Source organism: Pimephales promelas, chromosome 18 (genome assembly GCF_988280905.1).
Source record: "Pimephales promelas chromosome 18, fPimPro1.hap1.1, whole genome shotgun sequence".
Taxonomy (NCBI): Eukaryota; Metazoa; Chordata; class Actinopteri; order Cypriniformes; family Leuciscidae; genus Pimephales; species Pimephales promelas.
Window position 1 is genome coordinate 224,925 of NC_142786.1, and position 20,076 is coordinate 245,000.

Sequence of the window (20,076 nt, forward strand, 5' to 3'; positions counted from 1 at the left end):
AAGCACACAGCACTATACTGTAAAACAGTGAGATATTACTCCAGTGTAAATCAGCTGCGAATATACAGTAAAGTTTATTCCTGTGATCAAATCATTACTGCAGAGTCACATGATCAGACTTCATTCATGCACTAAAACCATCAATCCGGATTCAGACACACTGAGACGTGATGAAGAGAGAGACGTTAGTGACGAGAGAAGCAGGCGCTGGGTTTGAGGTAATGAATCTAACCCAGCGTTGGGTTACTGCGACTCGTTTCCATCATTAACTCGAGAGATGAAGCGGAACAGGCTCCTCTAGTCTAATTACACCTTGATGAATTAATTGAGAATCCTAGAGAGTGACATCCTATCTAAACAACATCACTTCCTGTTGATAAACAAAACACAGCAGAGAGAAAATGACCGGATTCCCAGTGAGGATGAGGATGATTCAATTCAATTCAATTTTATTTAAGTATAGCACACTTAAAACAACCAATGTTGACCAAGGTGCTTCACAAGATAAATACACCACAATACAAGACTCACACGATAAATAATAAAGCACTAAAATATTCTATAAATGAGTAATAATATTTGCATAAAAGGTAAAAACAAAGATTATTATAAAATAAAATGATGATGATGATGATGATGATTACTGACCTGATGATTACTTGAAATCGCTGGTGTTTCTGACGTCACAAACGACCTTATAACCAATCAGATCAACATGTGATCGGCAACCAGTGGATCTCTGAGTGCGTGGAGGCGGGGCTCATTTGCATATTCATAGAGCAGCGCATACTAAATGAGGCAAGGGTGTCAGGTTACATTCAAGGTATTTGGAGACATGACCACATTTTTATCAAGGAACTTGGTGATCAAAGATGAGACTTAAGGGATAGAATTATTGACAACAGGGGGACTTTAATTTAATATTGATAAATATAGACTTAGTCATAGTCTTGTAATCTTGAAATGGTCTTTTTATTTTTAGAAAAGTCTAGAAAGTCTAAATGTCCTTCATTTTATTTGTCGTTTGGTTGGTTCAGTTGACTCACGCACTGAATCACTTTCGCAGTTCCTGACGTCGCTCTGAGGATGAGGATGTACCTGAGTCTGCTGTGGATGAAGGTGAGTTCGTCTCTGACTCACGTCGGCTATAAATGAAAAGCACGTCAGCTGAGTTTAAGTTGAGGGCCGCGGGCCCCTGAAGAGCCGCTTGAACCGTCTGTCGGCCGTGAGTCAGCGCACGGGAACGCTGGATTCATCGCTCATTAACACACACACATGCTAGCTTTGTGACTTGGTTACATCTGCTCATGAAACGACCTCAGTCGGGTCTTAAAGTGACAGCTCACCCAAAATTAGACCCAATGATTGAAACCCAAATGTTGGTCCCTTTTCTTCCAGCTGATCGTGTACTTCATGACTGATACTGACTGCTTTTAAAGAGGAATGTCTGAAGAATAAATCATTCTGAAACTATAAATGAACCCTAGCAACACCATAGCAACCCACACTGCTAAAAGTGACGTCGCCGCGGCTCTGAAACCAAGGAGAGACACTTCATGACATCACTCCACACTGACTCAATGACATTTCCCACAGAATAATCACATGTATGGTCTGAATGAGTCATGCTGGTATTTAAATGAGCCATAGAGCCAAGCATTACAGGTGACAGGCCCATGCTTATTTTTATGTCATTTAGTCATATTATAATGTGAAGGAGAGATTATAAATACACATTTGAAGGCAGATTCTGGCGTCTTCATTGAAAGATAGATGTTTATCACGGATGTTAAGATCACTCTTACTCACCGTCTCATAATGCCTGTCAGTGTGTGTTTGTTCAGGCGGGGGCGTGTCCTCATGAATATTCATCCTCCTCCTCTCACTGTGATTGGTAAATGACACTGATGGAGGGAAATGTCAGTGAGTCAGTTTGACGAGGGTTTGAGCGCTTCATTGTGTTCGTCTGACAGATTTATATATACGGGAACGGTTGAATCTCAAGAGTCACGAGATATATTTCTACAACGCTTTATATCGTACAGATCGACTCAAAGCAGCTTCACAGAAACAAACAGGAAAATAAGAGAATTAATGTTGGAAAAGTCATCAAATAAGAGATTCAGGAGTGAAGCAGCTCTCCAGAAGATGGAAGAGTCATCATTCAGATCAATAACTGTGTTGTTCATATCCATCAGTTTTGATGTGATAAAGTTCAGTGTTGTTGTTGACAGGAGGTCAGAGGTGAAACCGTGCCATCTGTACTGTATTGTTAGGCGTGAGTGAGCCGGGAATAGCGCCGGTGGGTGGAAACACACTCGTCTTGGCAAAGGAGGAGCTGATGCTAAAACAGTGCAGGAACCCATCGGCTGAACGAACCCACTCATTACTGGCCGCTTCGGATGGGTTTATTCAGTCCTGTATCTGAGCCAGAGTTCATGATGAGGATCTTTAAAGCCTTTAATTACGGTGGTAAAAACAGAAACGGATCTTCTGTTTCCATGAGTCAGTGTCTGTGACATGAATGACGTTCACACGCTTCCCACACATACACACACACACACACACACACACACACACATGTATGAAGCCTCCTCGCTAACACATGCATCGCATGTTCAGTCTCTGTGAGGCCAGTCCTGAACATGTCTCTTCTCCAGAACAGATCAACAGGAAGATCTTGAAGTGTCCTTCTCTGACTCCTTTGGCAGATATCTGTTCTTCTTTTAATCACAAACTCACTCCATTTTTATACATTTTTAATTAAACAAGTAATTTAGCTTCTTCTCCAGTAAAGGCTCACATCTGAACAGTGACTATCATCTTCTGTAGATTGTTTACAGCTGAATCTGAGTTATTTCATATTTGATGGCGTTTGCTTCATTGGTGTTTTGTTGTGTTTATTACGTGAAGCTGCTGTGAAACACACTGACGAGTGTGTTTGAGTGACACGTTTACAGAATCGTTACATTTACACCACATTTACGCACTTCAATGAACGAACGAACGAACAAACAAATGTAAAAATGAACAAACGAAAGAAAAAACGAACGAACAGACAAAAAACAAGCAAACGAACAAACAAACAAAACATTTACAAAAAACATGAACAAAAACAAACAAATGTAAAAATGAACAAACGAAAGAAAAAACGAACGAACAGACAAAAAACAAGCGAACAAACAAACAAACAAAACATTTACAAAAAACACGAACAAAAACAAACAAATGTAAAAATGAACAAACGAAAGAAAAAACGAACGAACAGACAAAAAACAAGCGAACGAACAAACAAACAAAACATTTACAAAAAACACGAACAAAAACAAACAAATGTAAAAATGAACAAACGAAAGAAAAAACGAACGAACAGACAAAAAACAAGCGAACGAACAAACAAACAAAACATTTACAAAAAACATGAACAAAAACAAACAAATGTAAAAATGAACAAACGAAAGAAAAAACGAACGAACAGACAAAAAACAAGCGAACAAACAAACAAACAAGACATTTACAAAAAACAAGAACAAACAAACGAAAAAAACGAATGAATGAACTGAGCGCTTTACAATCATGTCAGGTGTCTCTCGCCCACCACACCAGCTGTAGGAAGAGAGAGAGATCAGGAACACAACCCTTTAAAACGCTAAAAGTAAGTGTGCTTCTGTCATATTCCGGCTTCAGGCGCGTGTGTTCATATTCTCTGATATAGTGAGAATACGCAGGAATCTTATTTGATTAAATGTTCATTTGGCTCAGTTGTACTCAGACTCATGAGCAGAGGTATGCTGTTTGCTGCAGATGATGAGATTTTTATGAATTTCTGATGCTTTAAACGTACGGACAACGTTCACCATCGCCGCGCGTTATACGATTATGCAAATCACTTCCAGTGACGTGGAAGCGTCAGGCGGCGACTCGCTCAGGCGAATCAGAGCGGATTCCTTCTGTTAGGACACCATCACTTCCTTTATCCAGACCTTCACCTTCACGATTACATTCACAAACATCTGCAGGATACACACACTCATCTTTACAACATCTACACACACTGCAGGACACAGAATATCACACACCACAGCGGCTTTACATGTGATCATGTGAACACACACTGACAGAGGCTGCAGACCGACGTGATGAACAGACTGATCATCTTCATCATCATCATCATCATCATCATCTCCATCTTCATCATCATCTTCATCTCCATCTTCATCATTATCATCATCATCATCTTCATCATCCCCACCATCATCATCTTCATCATCTTCATCTTCATCATCATCATCTCCATCATCAGAGATTGGAGCTTGTGTGTTTCTGGATAAAAGCATCTGCTCTCTCTCTCTCTCTCTCTCTCTCTCTCTCTCCCTCACACACACACACACACACACACACACACCTTCATTATTATCAAGCGCTCTTCAAATCTGCATCTCATATTTACATCTCCCGAGAGACGGAGAATCAGAGAGCCGCCGGAGTCTGTCTCTCTCACAGGAAGTCCATACAGGAGTGTGTGGCTGTTGCCATGGGGACAGATGTCTATCTGCTTGCCCGAGTGCCACAACATACGCTCTCTCACACACACACACATATATATATACACACACTCTGTGACGCACACACTGACCTGCAGAGAGAAGCTCTGATCAGTCTAATGCATTGACGTGAACATCAGCGCAACTGAAAAAGCAACACACACACACACACACCTGCAGGCTGCAACAACACACACACTTGCAACAACACACACACCTGCAACAACACACACACACTTGCAACAACACACACACACCTGCAGCAACAAACACTTGCAGCAACACACACCTGCAACAAATTACACACCTGCAGCAACACACTTGCAGCACACACACACACTTGCACAACACACACTTGCAGCACAACACACACTTGCAGCACACACACACACACACACACTCACTTAACTTAATCAACTTCATCAACACCATCTTCATCATGTAATCGTCACGTGCATGTGTGTGTAGATCTGCATAAGCGCGCGCACGTGCTGCCGGGAGTGACTCACTGACCCGCCGAACTGAAGAGACTCGGAACTTCTGCAAACTCGACTCACTTCCGGCGCGTGAACGCGCAGCAGCGGCGCCCCCTGCAGGACAGACGCGGGACAGCCGGAAACACGATGACCATATGAGGAGAAGCTGCACACACACACACACACACACACACACACACACACGCGAGCGAGCCTCAGTCTGAGCAGAGCATTCATTCATGTGCGTGTTTATAATAATGAAAGAGGAATCCATCAGATATTCTCACAGAACTGAAGGAACTGAATCACTGCAACATTAAACACACACACTCTCGCAGACACAGTGATGATGTTCCGGCCAATGAATCAGACCAGAGAACATCTCATCTTCATCATCATCTTCATCATCATCATCATCATCACCTTCAGCATCATCATCATCACCGGACACTGTGAGGGGATTCCCAGCTTCTCACAGGTCTGATGATGGACACACACACACACACACACACACTATAGCATTCAGACAAAACTTTTTTTAGATTCTTTTAAATGTTTTGGGAGACTTTCTCCATTTTGCACACATGCAGTAGAGTTGTGCTGTAATTATCTTATACATTTGCATTTTGAATAAACAATACATCTCACATGTTTCAACATCTTGCTTTACAGTTTTTTCTGAATGCTAATCGTGATTCTTGTAGCACAATTTCTAAAACTATTAATACGTATAGCAAAACCACTCACTGAGTTTGTAAAACTAAAAGCACAAAAACTGCTTTGCACTCAGTTTGTAATTTTGTAACACACACTTTGCAAAACTGTAGCCACAACTCACTGCTTACACTCAATTACCACATTTCCAACACACTCCTAGCAAAATTATACGCATGTATGGCTATCATTAACACGATTTTCCCAACTGTCTGGCTCACTTTCACATGTGAAACAGTTTTAGAAAATTAGTTCACTTTGCAATCAGCCTAAGCACTGTAAATAAGCCACAGGTAAGCTGTCTGTGTGGAGTAAAGGAGCACTAAGAGTGAGAACCAGAGGAGGCCGAGCGAGAGGACGTGGAGGTGAAGAGCATACCCGATATGTCATCATATGGGACAATGTTAGTTTCCATAGGGCTGCTTTGGTCCACAACTGGTTTACACACCACCCATTCTTCATGGCACTCATACTCTCCATTCTTAAATCCCATTGAGGAGTTCTGGAAAGTGTACGACCGTCATCCTCATCAACAGGTAGCCCTTTAACAGGCAATGGAGGAGGCATGTGGAGATACTGACCGGGCATCATGTCAGGCCTGGATACTAGATTCAAGGAGATATTTTCCCCGGTGCCTTGGACTGGAGGATATCGCATGCGATGTGGACGGAGTTTTGTGGCCGGACCCAGAAAGACGACATGATGTAGGCTGATTGTTGTTTTATTTTTATTTTTTAATTTTTTTGTAAAATTTTGTGTTCTGACTTTGTCTTGGTTTTGATGAGTGTGAATAAACACCAATACTTGAAGTTTGGATCCTTGTATGTTTACATGTTTACCTCAAATTGACATCTGTACACAGAGAAAGCAAAAGCCAGATGTGTTTTGTATTCATAGCATCAGTGTAGTTGGCACATTGTGTGCTTAGTAGATGATGGCTTGTGTTTACGGTTTGATACGAGAACACCATTTTTACGAAGATGTGAAGAGTTAATCTAGCTGCGTTTGCTTTGGCAAGAGAACTACAATGTTTTGATAATTTGGTGAAAGGTTTTCTTATTTGTGTATAGAGTTTTGCAAAACTAGCCAATAGTTACAAAGAATTTGCTTAAGCAATCAGAAAAAACTGTAATATTTATTTTGAATTTCTTCAATAAACAGTGAAGCTTGAGTGATCAGGAATATTGCAATTTATATAAATATGTTTTCCTTCAATTCCTCCATCCTCATTTTCTTCCCTCACGTTATAATCGTGTATAGATGAAGACAAGAGGAATGGAAACAAGGAAGCACAAATAATAAACAAGAAACACTTCAGGGGATTTTACTGAGTGAAGTTCGCCATCTGCTGTTCAGGAGCATGAAGAGCATCTAGAGCCTGTGTGAGATTAGATAGATAGATAGATAGATAGATAGATAGATAGATAGATAGATAGATAGATAGATAGATAGATAGATAGATAGATAGATAGATAGATAGATAGATAGATAGACAGATAGATAGATAGATAGCATAATTTGACCTGACAAAACACATTTGGCGAGTTACGTCTACAATGTTGATTACAGCAGCTCTGTGTTTCTACAGAAAATGAATTTCAGCTTTTTCAATATAATCCAAGATATTTCTTAAAAGTTGTTCTAATCAAAAGACTTTAGAAAATGTCTTTATTTAGAAATTTTCCTAATTGAATATTCTGTTTGTCACCATTGTTGAGATTCATACACTGATTTGATATGTCTATGTGGGCCTAAAAGACAGATTTTATTAGAACAACTTTTGAGAAATCCTTTAGATTATTGAGAAATCGAATCACTGTGATGCTGTACCCAACAGTATACATTTAACAGAGATTAGGCTCTAAAGGAGTTCTGTGATTCAGATGTTGAAACATAACCATCACCACCTGATCAACTTTTCTCTTTGTTCATGTAGCACGAATAACTCAGATACAACAGCCAAACAAAATCTAATGTTAACAGTTTAAAGGTCATGAGCCCAACTAAAGTAAACACCGATCACCATAATGGTGACTTAACTAAATTGATTTGTTCCTTTCCCTCCTGCTTATTACAGTTTTTCTCGATTGTTTACACACATTTTCTGAAAGAATGCCTCATTTTCTCAGAACTCTACACACAAATCTAAAAACACACACACAATCGGCAAAACCCCTCAATTCTCCTGCAAAATGAAACTTTACATTCAAAACAATGTTATTTCTTCGCAGAATGGTATTTTGTTTTCAAATGACACACACAAACCATCATATGAACAGACATTTACAGTAAAAGAACCAGTTGAAGACTGATGTGCTCAATGTAAAACACTTCTTCTCCATTCATCATAATGACTTGGGCCTTTTTTTGTTCAGTGTTACACTTACTACAGACATTACATACATAAGTGTGTTGTAAAATATTTGAGAATATTGTTTTTTATACACAGAACACACAAATACACGGTAACAAATATATTTTATTTTTCCCACAAAATCAATGGGAGATAGATCCCACATTTTGTACACCCCAACCAACACAAAGTTGCACATACAGTGGTCTACATACAAAACAACAGAATTTGTTATGCTGTTACAGTAAAAAAATAAATAAAAAAATATCTATGCTGCATCCTCTCTTTGGTTTTGGTATTTTATGCTAAAGCTCTGATTGCTAATTGTAAAACTGTGTGAAATGTGTTTGCCCATGTGACGAGTCAGTGTGAATATCTGAATGGCAGTGTGTTCCTCATGAAAACAAGAGATTTTCTGCATGAAAACTGTGCCAAATGCAGAGAATTGTGTGTAGTGTTTTGAAAAACGTGTGTTTTTGAACTGCAATTCGAGTGTAAAGCAGGAATTGTGCTTGTAGTTCAGTAGAACTGGTTCAGGGAGTTGGTGAATGAGTTACGTGTTGTGGTCATTGTGTCTCAAGTACCAGAAAATGTGTGTAAACAATCGAGAAAAACTGTAACAGGTGTCTTCAATAATGGTCAATCATCACTCAATGGATCACTTCATTAGCCCATTAATTTTAATGCTCTTAAATGTTAATGTAAAACTCATAGTTTTTGCTGTGTAGATAGATAGATTGACAGACAGAAGTAAAGTAGTTCACAACACAAAGTTCAGGAAGCAAAGTTCCCCAACAAAAATACAACCAGTGCAAACGATTTTTACAAATTATAAGTTGTATTTACAAATATGAATCGTCACTCTTATCTGCACCAGTTGTCTCCGTGGTTGTGTAGCGACTCGTTTGAATACACTAATGTCAGCTCCTCGGTGTGCCTCATGTCCCGCTGTGTGTATTTGTTTTTGAGATGTGCAATGCTTTGTCATGCAAATCTGTTAACATACAATTAGTTTCACTTTGCAACAGTTCAAACTTCCAAAGAAAGATGCTAATTGGTGGTGCAAAAGACCAAAAGCCACGTTTATTGGTGGAGGGGGGCATAGGGGCGGGACTAAGCATCAACTACCATTCCTGTTTGGCTCAGAACCACAAACCACCTGGGTTTCTTTGACGAATCAACGCTGATCAAAATGAATGATGCAATCACGTCCACTACAGAGCCTCTGAAGGCCCAAAAAACACCAAAAACCCCGGAAAAGCCACGAATCTCCTCTTTACAAGACTTTTTAAAGCATACAGATTGGATTATACATTCAAGAACAATAGTATTTTTCGTCACTTTCTCAGCTTGCCAAAAAAATGCTTACAATATTAATTTACATCAACTTTACTCTCCCAATTCAGCTCGTTTGCAAAGCATGATGGGAATGAAAGTCCTGTTTGGTTGGATTCGTCAAAGAGTAAATGTTTCAAGTCAGAAACCAGATGCAATGCTGTTAAATCCACATAAACTGCCTAAAATAAAGTGAAGAACATCAACCAATGATCTTTGTTTGAGTGCAGATATTAGATCAGATGAAGGAGATGAAGCTTCCTCTACACGTGTTGAGTCCCTCCTCCTCTTTCTCCATCTCGGTTTTCCCCGTTCACAGACACGAGGAGGAGGAGGTTACTGAAGAGCTGGACTTCACCGATCTCTCCCGATGTCTCACACACGGACGATCAAACGCTTCGCTCTATTGTGGGGATGTGAGTGCGGTTTGTTCTTTCTTATGTAGTTAGAAACGCTCTAAACTTGCTCATGTGTGTGTCATTACTTCCCTGAAGCTATTGTTAAAACTTCCTGGAGATTGTCGGCATTCCTGGACGGCGTTGCTTCCTTTACAACTGATAACGCCCTCCAGAAGCCAGACCGGCTCGCACGAGTCGAACACACTGTAATGAGCGCTTGTGTGTGTGTGTGTGTGATGGTGTTATCTGCGGTCTCCAGATGTTGAACACATGTTAGCGTGTCGCAGAGATTGTGCGCTCGCAACACCAGCTCCAGGGTTTGATTCCCAGGGAATGCCTCAACTGATCAGATTGAATGAAATGCGTTTAGGATGAAAGCCTCGGTCTAAAGCATGAATGTTCACTTTAATAATCTTTGGACACACACTTGAGTGTCACACAGGTCATGAATCGCACTTCATCAGGCCGTCACTGAGGGTGTAAATCTAACACAGGAACAGCAGCTTCGTTTACATGGACACAATCAGAATCTAATTGATGAATCCGCACAAGGTGTCCTCATGAATGATAAATAAAGTGATCGGGTTGATGTCCGCGTTTATATGTCACAAGTTTCTGATCTGATTTTTTGACATGCGCAAACTGCACGAATATACAGTTTCCCGCTGTTTGCGCTTAAATATTCTCCTCTATTAGTTCTTTATTTGTAATCGCTCGTGAATCCCTCGGTTTCTGCAGGTCTGCTGTCTCTGCCGTCAGGACGGGCCGCTCTCAGCTGCTGTAGAAGAGACTTTAGCAACGGATCGACAGCCTGTGAGCTGAGCAACACTCCGGATCCGGCCTGCAAAACAAACTGGATCGCTGATGTGAGTCGAACCCGACGACATACAAACAATATCATGAAATTACATTATTTGAGCATAAAAAGCCACATTTATGAGATAAGATGAAAAAAAAAGTCAAAGTTTTAAGATAAAATGTCAATATAAGATGCTAAGTCAAAATTGAGCTAAATGAGCTAAAATATCATAAATGAGATGAAATGTCAATTATAAGACTTATACATTATAAGACCAGAAAAGAGTTAGGATTTACGTAGATGACTTGTTTAAGGGTTCGGGTTATCGTGCTTGGGGTTTTGATGTTATATTCATTGTTTAGTATGTGAAACTATTCTCAAGACTGTGTGATATAAAGTCTCTCTTCCATATACAGTACTAGACCAATCGCAAACATGAACAAGGCTTGCCTCATTATATATTCATGAGCTATGTACAGCCAAAGACAGCACTTGCCCAATCACAGTCATTAACCTCATGAATATGCAGATGAGAACACTGACACCTCTCAATCAGCTGTGATCACATGACTGTGTGTGTGTGTGTGTGTGTGTGTGTGTGTGTGTAGGGTACAACGGTGGTGGATGAGGATGGAGGAACGGATCTGACCCGAGTTCATCACACAGAGCCACACACACTCGTCCTGAAAGGAAAACCCACAGAGGTTAAGTTCCAGATGGATTGTGAAGAGGTCGGGAGATCTGACATAGTCCTTTGTAATGGTGAGGGAAACACTCTTTTACTCTATAAAACACTACTTTACTATTCATCTTTCAAAAGTTTGGGGTCAGAAGATGTTTTAATGTTTCTGGAAGAGTCTCTTCTGCTCGTTCATTTGATCAGAAATACAGTAAAACAGTGAAATATTATTACAATATAAATCATCTATTCTCTATGTGTAATTTATTCCTGTGATCAAAGCTGAATTTTCACATAATCCTTCAGAAATCACTCTAATATTAAAATGTGATGCTCAAGAAACATTTATAATTATTAATGTTGAAATCAGTTCGTATTTTTGTGGAAACAAAATAAATCAATAATTCATAATTAATTCTTCATGATTCTTTGATGGATACAACAGGATTTATTTGAAACAGAATCTTTTGTCTGTCACTTCTGATCCATTTATGATAGTGTATAATAAGCATAACAGATCATTATAGGTATTTTATTTAGATTAATAAACTGTTGTTTCAGATATTATAATCTTAAAACGGTTATAAATCCAGATATAAGTCTTTAGCTGAAGTGATTGATGAGTGTTTTCTGTTCCACCAGATCCCTGCCGTCCTCCAGGTGAGTCTGACACACACACACACACACACACACACACACACACACACACGCACACTCATAAACATGCAGTTATTATAAAAACACACACTAAAACACACTTGACAATCAGAACGATGTGGTTATGAGAGTCAGTATTAACGTTCTGTGTGTTTCAGAATCGCAGGACAGTAATAACGCTGTGAACCCTACTGCCGACGTCTTCATCCTCCTGTCCATCATCATCCTCATCTTCACTGTGTAAACGAGTGAGCAGAAGCAAGAGAGATAGATAGAGAGATGTGACTGATGTACAGTAATAATAAATACAGAGGTGGAAAGAGTACTGAAAATTTGTACTCAAGTACAAGTACAAGTAGTTGCTAAAATAATACTCGATTACAAGCAAAAGTACTGGTGTTAAAAATGTACTTAAGTAAAAGTACAAAGTACCCCTCTCAAAAAACTACTCAAGTACTAATTACTAATTACTTTTAGCCTGTGATATTTATTTACTTTTATGGAAACCAAGTTATAAAAATGGTCTAATATAATAATTATTATTAATGAATTATAATGCAAAATAAATAAGCTTATTGGGTTATTTTATTTATAAACTTTTTTTTTCTTTTTTTTTACAATAAAGATTTCCAAACGTACCCTACTAATATTTCAAAAGTTTCAAAAGTTATCAGCATTTAGCACTGACACAAATGTGCCATCGACAGACTGTCAATCAGTGCAGTTACACTGTTATGCCAGTGGGTCGTGGAAGGCAAGACACTGTTTTTATGAAAGACTCTTCATTAAACTCTTCATTCTAAGCTTAAAACACGGATTCAATATTAATAAAACAATGTGTTGACAATGACATACAATATAACTTTTTAATCTAAGTTTACAATGCTAAATCTTTATTACGGTATATGTGCTTGTCACCTGAGTAACACTGAAGCTCATGTTTCAAGTGATGTTTTTAGTCAAATTATCGTGAGGTCTACCCAACTTTAAAAACAAAAACAACTGAACTATCACATATCACTGCAGAAACAAAGTTTCTATAAAACGTCTCCTTTCCTTCCTCTGTATAAGAACAACTCCTCCATGTGGGGTCATGGGCATTCGTCATCTGGTATTTCTTCCGAATTTTCAATGAATTCAGTGTCTCGAATGTCCATGTCCATTACGGCAAAGTCCTTTGATAACACTAAAATACAAACTGAAGGACGTGTGAGGACGAATATAGCTCTCCAGAAACCGGGCTTTTTTCCCGATCCAAATACAAGGGTTTTTATTGGCCCGCCCACGATCAGTTATTTCCATTGGATACCCAAATGCTGGTCAAAGATTTGAATAATTGTTGAATTCAAATTGTACAAGTACTTTGTAATTAATGGGATTTTTAAAGTAGTGAAGTACATTACTTAACTTAATTTGTACTCAAGTACAAGGAAAATTACAGGCTAAAAAATGTACTCATAAAAGTACAAGTACACGAAAAAACTACTTAATTACAGTAATCTGAGTAGTTGTAATTCGTTACTTCCACCTCTGAATAAATACAGTAATAATAGTGATATACAGTAATTAATTACAGTAATATATACGGGATATATAAAAGCGTCTGTGTTTCAGGTGATTCGCAGTGAAGATTCATGATTCTGTGCCGTGGAGGTCAAACAGAGATCATAATAAATCCTGTATATATCTGATTCTAGATCAGTATCTGCTCAAGCCTCTGTAATGCAGTGTGTTCGCTTAACTTGGATATTAATAGTGCGCTCAAATATTCTTCTTTCATTGCTTTTACATTCCGGAAATATTCAATTATAAGAAATATCAACATACGTCATAAATGAAACATGAAACTATCATTATTATTTACATTATTATTCATATATTTGTAATAGTTTATTATGTATTTCAATGCTTTATCAAATATTATATTCTACAGTATATAATATTTTGTTATAAATAAACTGATATGTAGTTTTGACATTTGAGGAAAATGTTTCAACTACATTCTAATCTAGAAATTTAATCTAAAAATTAACATTTTTAATCTAAAAAGTCAAAGATGATTTCTGTATGGATCAGAAATGTGTAGGTCTAGACTTCTCCTTCATAAAGGGTGACGATATGTTTTGAAACCGAGAGGACTAACATGTCTGATCTAATATGTTGAAAGAATGTATTATATTTGTGCGTGATTGAGATCATAATCAAAAGTTTTTATTCATTTTTGTATTCATATTAATGATCGTTCCCGATAATAAATCATGTAATTTCCTAATAAGGCAGAGAAAGGTTCAATTGTGTGTGTGTGAGGCTAGCCTGTGTTGTGTTATTATCTGTGATTACTCTCATACCTGAGCCTTTCTAATAAACCGTTATAATCATTGATTGAACATCTGTCTCTTATTCAGAATCGTCTTAGACATTCATTCGTTCTGTATATACTTGTTGTATTATGAATGACAATAAAGTTTGTCAAGTCAAGTCTTGTTTATTTAGGCTATATTTTGAATTACCATGTTCATTCTGATGGTAATTAATTACATCATTTTAAAACAACAATTTAAAACAACTTTTTTTGCGCAATAACAAGATGTCATGTCGTTGAATCTACATATTTTCTTGGCTTTATAAGGACATGCGTCATGTAGGCTACAAAATATGCCTTATTATCCAGATAAATTGTAGCCTATCATGCCTGTATCACAGTCCTACGTTCAAAAAGCTTAAAGGAGTAGTTCACTTTAAAAAAAACTCTTGCTGATAATTTACTCACCCCCATGTCATCCAAGATGTCCACGTCTTTCTTTCTTCAGTCGAAAAGAAATTAAGGTTTTTGATGAAAACGTTCCAGGATTCTCTCCATATAATGGACTTCAATGGGGTCCAAACGGTTCAAGGTCCAAAAGACAGTTTCAGTGCAAACTGTTCAAAGGGCTTTAAACGATTCCAGACGATGAATAAGGGTCTTATCAAGGACCCTTCGAGTCATGGCTTGAAAAAAGATTTGCTGCTGGCGGATCTGAGACACAGGCCGAGCTCAGGTCATGAGGAACACAGATCTGGAAAACACTTCACAGCTCCACGCCAGCATCATCACACAAATCAACACTTATACGTACATATCTATATCTGCAGAAAGCAAAATAATTGTCCTTATATATGTTTAACAGAGACACAGATGAAACGATGGGATGACTCTGGAGACTCGTGTGTGTGTGTGTGTGTTGGTTCAGGTTGTTGTGATTAATCGCCAACAGTGTGTAAAGACATTCATGACATCATAACTCTTTATTGTTTGCCTACAGCTGCCTTAAAGTCCATCGCTCAGTGTGTTTACTGGTGAACTGGCGAGATGTGAGGGACTGAATACTGAGGACAGTCTGACATCAGTGTGTGTGTGTCATAAAGAACAACATCTGGAGGTCAGAGGTCATATAACTGGATCACGAGGTCAGAAACAACCCGACACTAAGAGACCAAGAGACTCAGGAATAAGACATGGTGAAAACAGGAGAGAGAGAGAGAGAGAGAGAGAGAGAGAGAGAGAGAAAGAGAGAGAGAGCCCAACTCACACTGACGGGAACAATATGGATCTTTACAGGTTCTGGCTTGTGGGAAATCTGTAGCGTTTGCACTTTTACCGGAGTAAATATTTGCCTGTCGCTGGTCAACGTTCATTCAGCCTCCAGCTCTTCAAACAGCAGCAGAAGATCAGGACCAGGACTCACGGCAGATTCACAAGCTTCACACACACACTTCAGCACGCATCGCTATAGTGTTCTTACTGTACGAGTGTGTACAAGCGTTTCCAGCCGTAGCGTTACAGTGGCAGCTCAATCTAGCACTTCCATTTATTATCTCTGAAATAAATATAGTGATTTTAATCCAATTTAGTGTAAAATGATGTCAGTTTTGTCATTTTAATCAAATAATGCATTCTGGGAAACACTTTCTCACACAGTTTGATCAGATTATATACAGTGAAAGTAGAAAGTAGCAAATGTAGTATGCGATCATATAATAATAAAGGCCAGTTCACACCAAAGAGAATAACGGTAAAGTTTTAACAATCGTTCAGACTCCGACATTGAAGGAATAAATAACCTTATACAAATGTGTACATTATGCAGGGTTCTCAAGTCTCACACATTGGCTGTGAGACACGCAATTCAACCGGTTCGCACACTCACACGCCACACCGCGTATTTCTCACGCTGAAAAGGAAACGCCAACCAAGTTGTCCTGCAAGCTTTATATTTAACGTTGTATACGAGCGCAGGCACACAATGTGAAGTTTCCTGCCGCTAGCGCGTATCTCGGCCAGATTGCGTTCGTTAGTAAGGCAAAATAGATGCGCGAACAAACGGAAGTTGACGGAACATTCTCGGCTAGTTAGTAGGTAACCAACAACATCGCAGGAACACACGTCGTGATGGAGAAGGTTAGTTGGAAGAAGGCTCGTTTAACATTTTTAGGCTAGAACATTTAAAATATATCCCATCGAATACATTATTATTGATGCAGTCAAAAACTCTACAACTACTCTGCAACCAGGCCAGGAGCTTTGGCTGTTTGGCTAGCTATTATCTGAAACTAAAGGAAATGTTAGTAGGTATGGGAAGGAATGAAGATGTATTTCATTTTATTTTAAATTATATATTATACTGTATTAATAGTCTTTCCTGTAACTATGTTGTCTTATCCTGTTTTGATAAAACTTGAGAACCCTGACATAGTGCTTACACAGTGAATAAGTGCATACTTTGGGTCACACACCCTACACAGTACATAGTGTCTAGTACGTAATTTGGGACACCATCCAGCCTCTAGCAGTGGAAATCATCCAATCAGAGGCTGTCAGCTTCGAAACAATCTGTCAATCATCTGTGTGTGCGGGAACACGCCCGAGGACAGTTAAAACACACACCTGTCTCATCTTTATTGCGTTACAAGATGGATGAGATGAACAGTTTTCCAAGAAAACCTCTGCATGTTGGAGCTCCTTCCTCTTTCCTGAGTTTTTCTGGGAATCTTCGGCATGTCAGAGCAGCTCTGTGAACCCGAAACACACACTACTTCAAACGGCAAAATCGCTAAACTAAATATTTAAATCGTTTAAAATGTAAGATTATACCAGTTCTCGCACTTTAGATGACTTTTGCGTCGATAAAACGACTAATCTATCTAATCTACAGCTCCAATCGTCGCATCGCCTCAGAGACCGGGAGCTCCCGCGCATTCTCCGCGCGTGCGCAGTGGCCGCCTGCGGTCGCGCGCTGGGTCACGAGCACCAGAGACGCACGAGCGCGCGCAGCAGCGGAGCTCAGCGATCATTCAGCAGGATTAACACTGAATCATGAGCGTGGGAAAACTGGTAAGATTGCGATGATAACACTTTCTCTCTGCGGTAATAATGCGCTTTGACTCGAGTCGAGCAAAGGAAGAAGTGTCGCAGATGTTAGTTATGAGTTTTGAAATAAATCTTGGGTTTGTTCTGTGTGGGTCGCTTTGCAGGTCAGATTTCGCAAGCTGGTGTGTAAATACAAACTATTGAACTGTCCAGTGTGTTCACTTCTCCAGAACAACAATTCATACACAGTACAAGTCATGCAAAGGCCTGTTTTAATATAAATGACTAATGTCATTACAGAAATCACTGTCATTATTAATGCATCATATTCATGTAAAAAGATCCGTATTATATAAAAGTATATCAAATTCAGTCAGATTAGATTCAACTTTGTATTAGTATTGGCATTATTTAGAGGCAGTAAAACACATGTAAATATGATTAAATGAGGTACGCAGGATTCTCCCGAATCTTCAAAACGTCCATTTTATGTGTTCTCTTGCGAACGTTGAGGAAACATTATATTGTGTCATTTTTCAAACATTATTGGAACGTTACTTTTGAATGTTCTCTTTAGATTAGATAGTATTGAACAAACGTTCTACTAACGTTAGGCTACTGTAAGAACGTTCTATGGGTGTTTGATGATGTCATTCTCACGGTCAGATGGTTGAAGTGTGTCAGTGATGAGCAGATGAAGAAATAGCTCTCCTCCCGTCCTGACACACACTTAACCCTCAACACACACTTAACCCCATCACTGCCAGTAGAGGCCACCAGTTAACCTTTAAAAGGGGCCTTAAAGGTGCTCTAAGCAATGTCACACTTTTTTTAGGCCAAAACATTTTTTGTCGCATACATCAAACATCTCCTCACTATCCGCTAGCTTAAACACACTCCCCTAAACACACTGTAAAAAAAAATGTGGTCTATGCAGACAACCCCGGGTCCACAAATGGCAGCAGAAACAAACTGCTGCAACCCGCTCCACGAAACATAATAAACTGTTCCAGCCAATCACTGACAAGAAGGCCCTGGGGGCGGGGTTTGGGGAGGTCAGTGCGCGGATGAGGAGAAGGGAGGGTCTATCTAGCCTCCGTTTTGTTTGAAAATACTTTAAACGTCAACAAGAAGTCACGTGACCCGACATCGCGTAGAGCACCTTTAAGATGATTTAAAATCATTTAAACAAAACAAGCTATAAAACCAGCCAAAACAACCAAAAAATCAGCAGCTTCCATGTTTTATTTCATCACTGAAACAAATTTGTCTATGAAGACGGTTCACTCGACTTGTGTAGCTATATGGTGTGGGAAAACTTCTTTTCTCGAGAATATTGAAGCCTTTATTTTAAAACTCAGGGACAGTCTGGCACCCCCGTCCCGACTTGTGGGCCCTCCATGAATGGCCCTTCAACGGGTATCCAGAAAGCGTCCTGATTGGTTCGCCATAGGCGCGCTATTACAGCCGGCACTGCTTTTTAAAATAAAGGCTTCAATATTCACAAATAAAGAAAGGAGTTTTCCCACAGCGTACAGCTACACGATACTCCTTCCCTTATCTGTCAGATCTAGCTCACGATCCACACGCTCTTGGAAAACCTTCGATGTTTAACGAATCCTCTTTTTATTTTATTTTTTTTTTTTATAGATTTCTTGACCTGGAAAACTTATGGAAATGAATAATTTTATACATTTAAATATACATTTTCATTCTAGTTACTTAGGCCGTAAGCTCTAAAATATTTTAACGGGTAAAAATTGTGGGGAAAAAAACAATGTTATATAGACTATGTTATATATGTGTGTGTGTGTGTGTCAGGTGGTGTGTGTGCTGGCGCTGGCTGTGTGTGAGGCGTACGTGTTCCAGGCCGGTCAGTCGTCGGGAGAAGTGGACGACGCTCCTCCACCAATCAGAGGTCAGGCTGCTGTCACGTGTGTGTGTGTGTGTGTGTTCATCATCACTCGTGTGTGTGTGTGTGTGAGTGGCACCAGCCTGACGAACCCATGTGTGTGTGTGTCAGATTTCTCAGGGTCGTGTCAGGGTCGTTGTTTCGAGCTGAAGGAGGCGGAGCCGCCGAGCTGCAGGTGTGATAACCTGTGTAAGACGTACCTGAGCTGCTGTGCAGACTTCGACCAACAGTGTCTGAAGACAGGTGAGATGAACACACACACACACACACACCACAATCATACGCTTCAGTTAAATCATTAAAAAGATGAAAACAGACATCAGAGAACCATGAACGTGAACGTCTTCCTCTGGCTTCTTTTTTCTCTAATATTTGAAATATTATTTTTCAATTCAATTATTGAAATATTAACCATTTTCATAAATATTTAGATTATTAGATATTTATTTATTTATCTCAAAGCGGTTAAAAATCTCTATAAAATATCTCAAAAATATTTGAGATATTTTATTTTAAAGCGGTTCAGCTGTTTACGAATACCAGATCTAGAAAGTCTGAACTGTGAAATGTAAAAGTTGATCTGAATGTGTGTGTGTGTGTGTGTGTGTGTGTGTGTGTGTGTGTTCAGCGGGAGGCTTCGAGTGTTCGCAGCAGCGTTGTGGAGAGACCCGGAACGACAATAACGCCTGTCACTGTTCAGACGACTGTCTACAGAGAGGAGACTGCTGTACCAACTACAGATCACTGTGCAGCGGTCAGACACACACACACACACACACACACTACAGATCACTGTGCAGCGGTCAGACACACACACACACACACACACACTACAGATCACTGTGCAGCGGTCAGACACACA

The 20,076-nt window shown here is 39.3% G+C and overlaps 2 protein-coding genes across 3 annotated transcripts in view; both read left to right on the forward strand.

Moving 5' to 3' along the window:
- Positions 1 to 9,632: 9,632 nt before the first annotated feature.
- On the forward strand, positions 9,633 to 14,334 carry LOC148970846 (uncharacterized). Its single transcript, XM_089122878.1, has 5 exons — positions 9,633 to 9,838; positions 10,559 to 10,686; positions 11,228 to 11,381; positions 11,941 to 11,958; positions 12,114 to 14,334. The coding sequence occupies exons 1-5, from the start codon at positions 9,793 to 9,795 to the stop codon at positions 12,197 to 12,199; spliced, it is 432 nt and encodes a 143-aa protein (XP_088979004.1). The 5' UTR covers positions 9,633 to 9,792; the 3' UTR covers positions 12,200 to 14,334.
- A 2,559-nt stretch (positions 14,335 to 16,893) lies between these two features.
- The window catches only part of enpp2l (ectonucleotide pyrophosphatase/phosphodiesterase 2-like), a 15,311-nt gene continuing 12,128 nt past the window's right edge, over positions 16,894 to 20,076 (forward strand). For both annotated transcript variants that reach the window (XM_089122876.1, XM_089122877.1), the window contains exons 1-4: positions 16,894 to 17,326; positions 19,124 to 19,220; positions 19,326 to 19,457; positions 19,843 to 19,968. In XM_089122876.1, the coding sequence (XP_088979002.1) occupies positions 17,309 to 17,326; positions 19,124 to 19,220; positions 19,326 to 19,457; positions 19,843 to 19,968 (373 nt within the window). In that variant the 5' untranslated portion in view covers positions 16,894 to 17,308. The remainder of the gene's footprint in view (positions 17,327 to 19,123; positions 19,221 to 19,325; positions 19,458 to 19,842; positions 19,969 to 20,076) is intronic.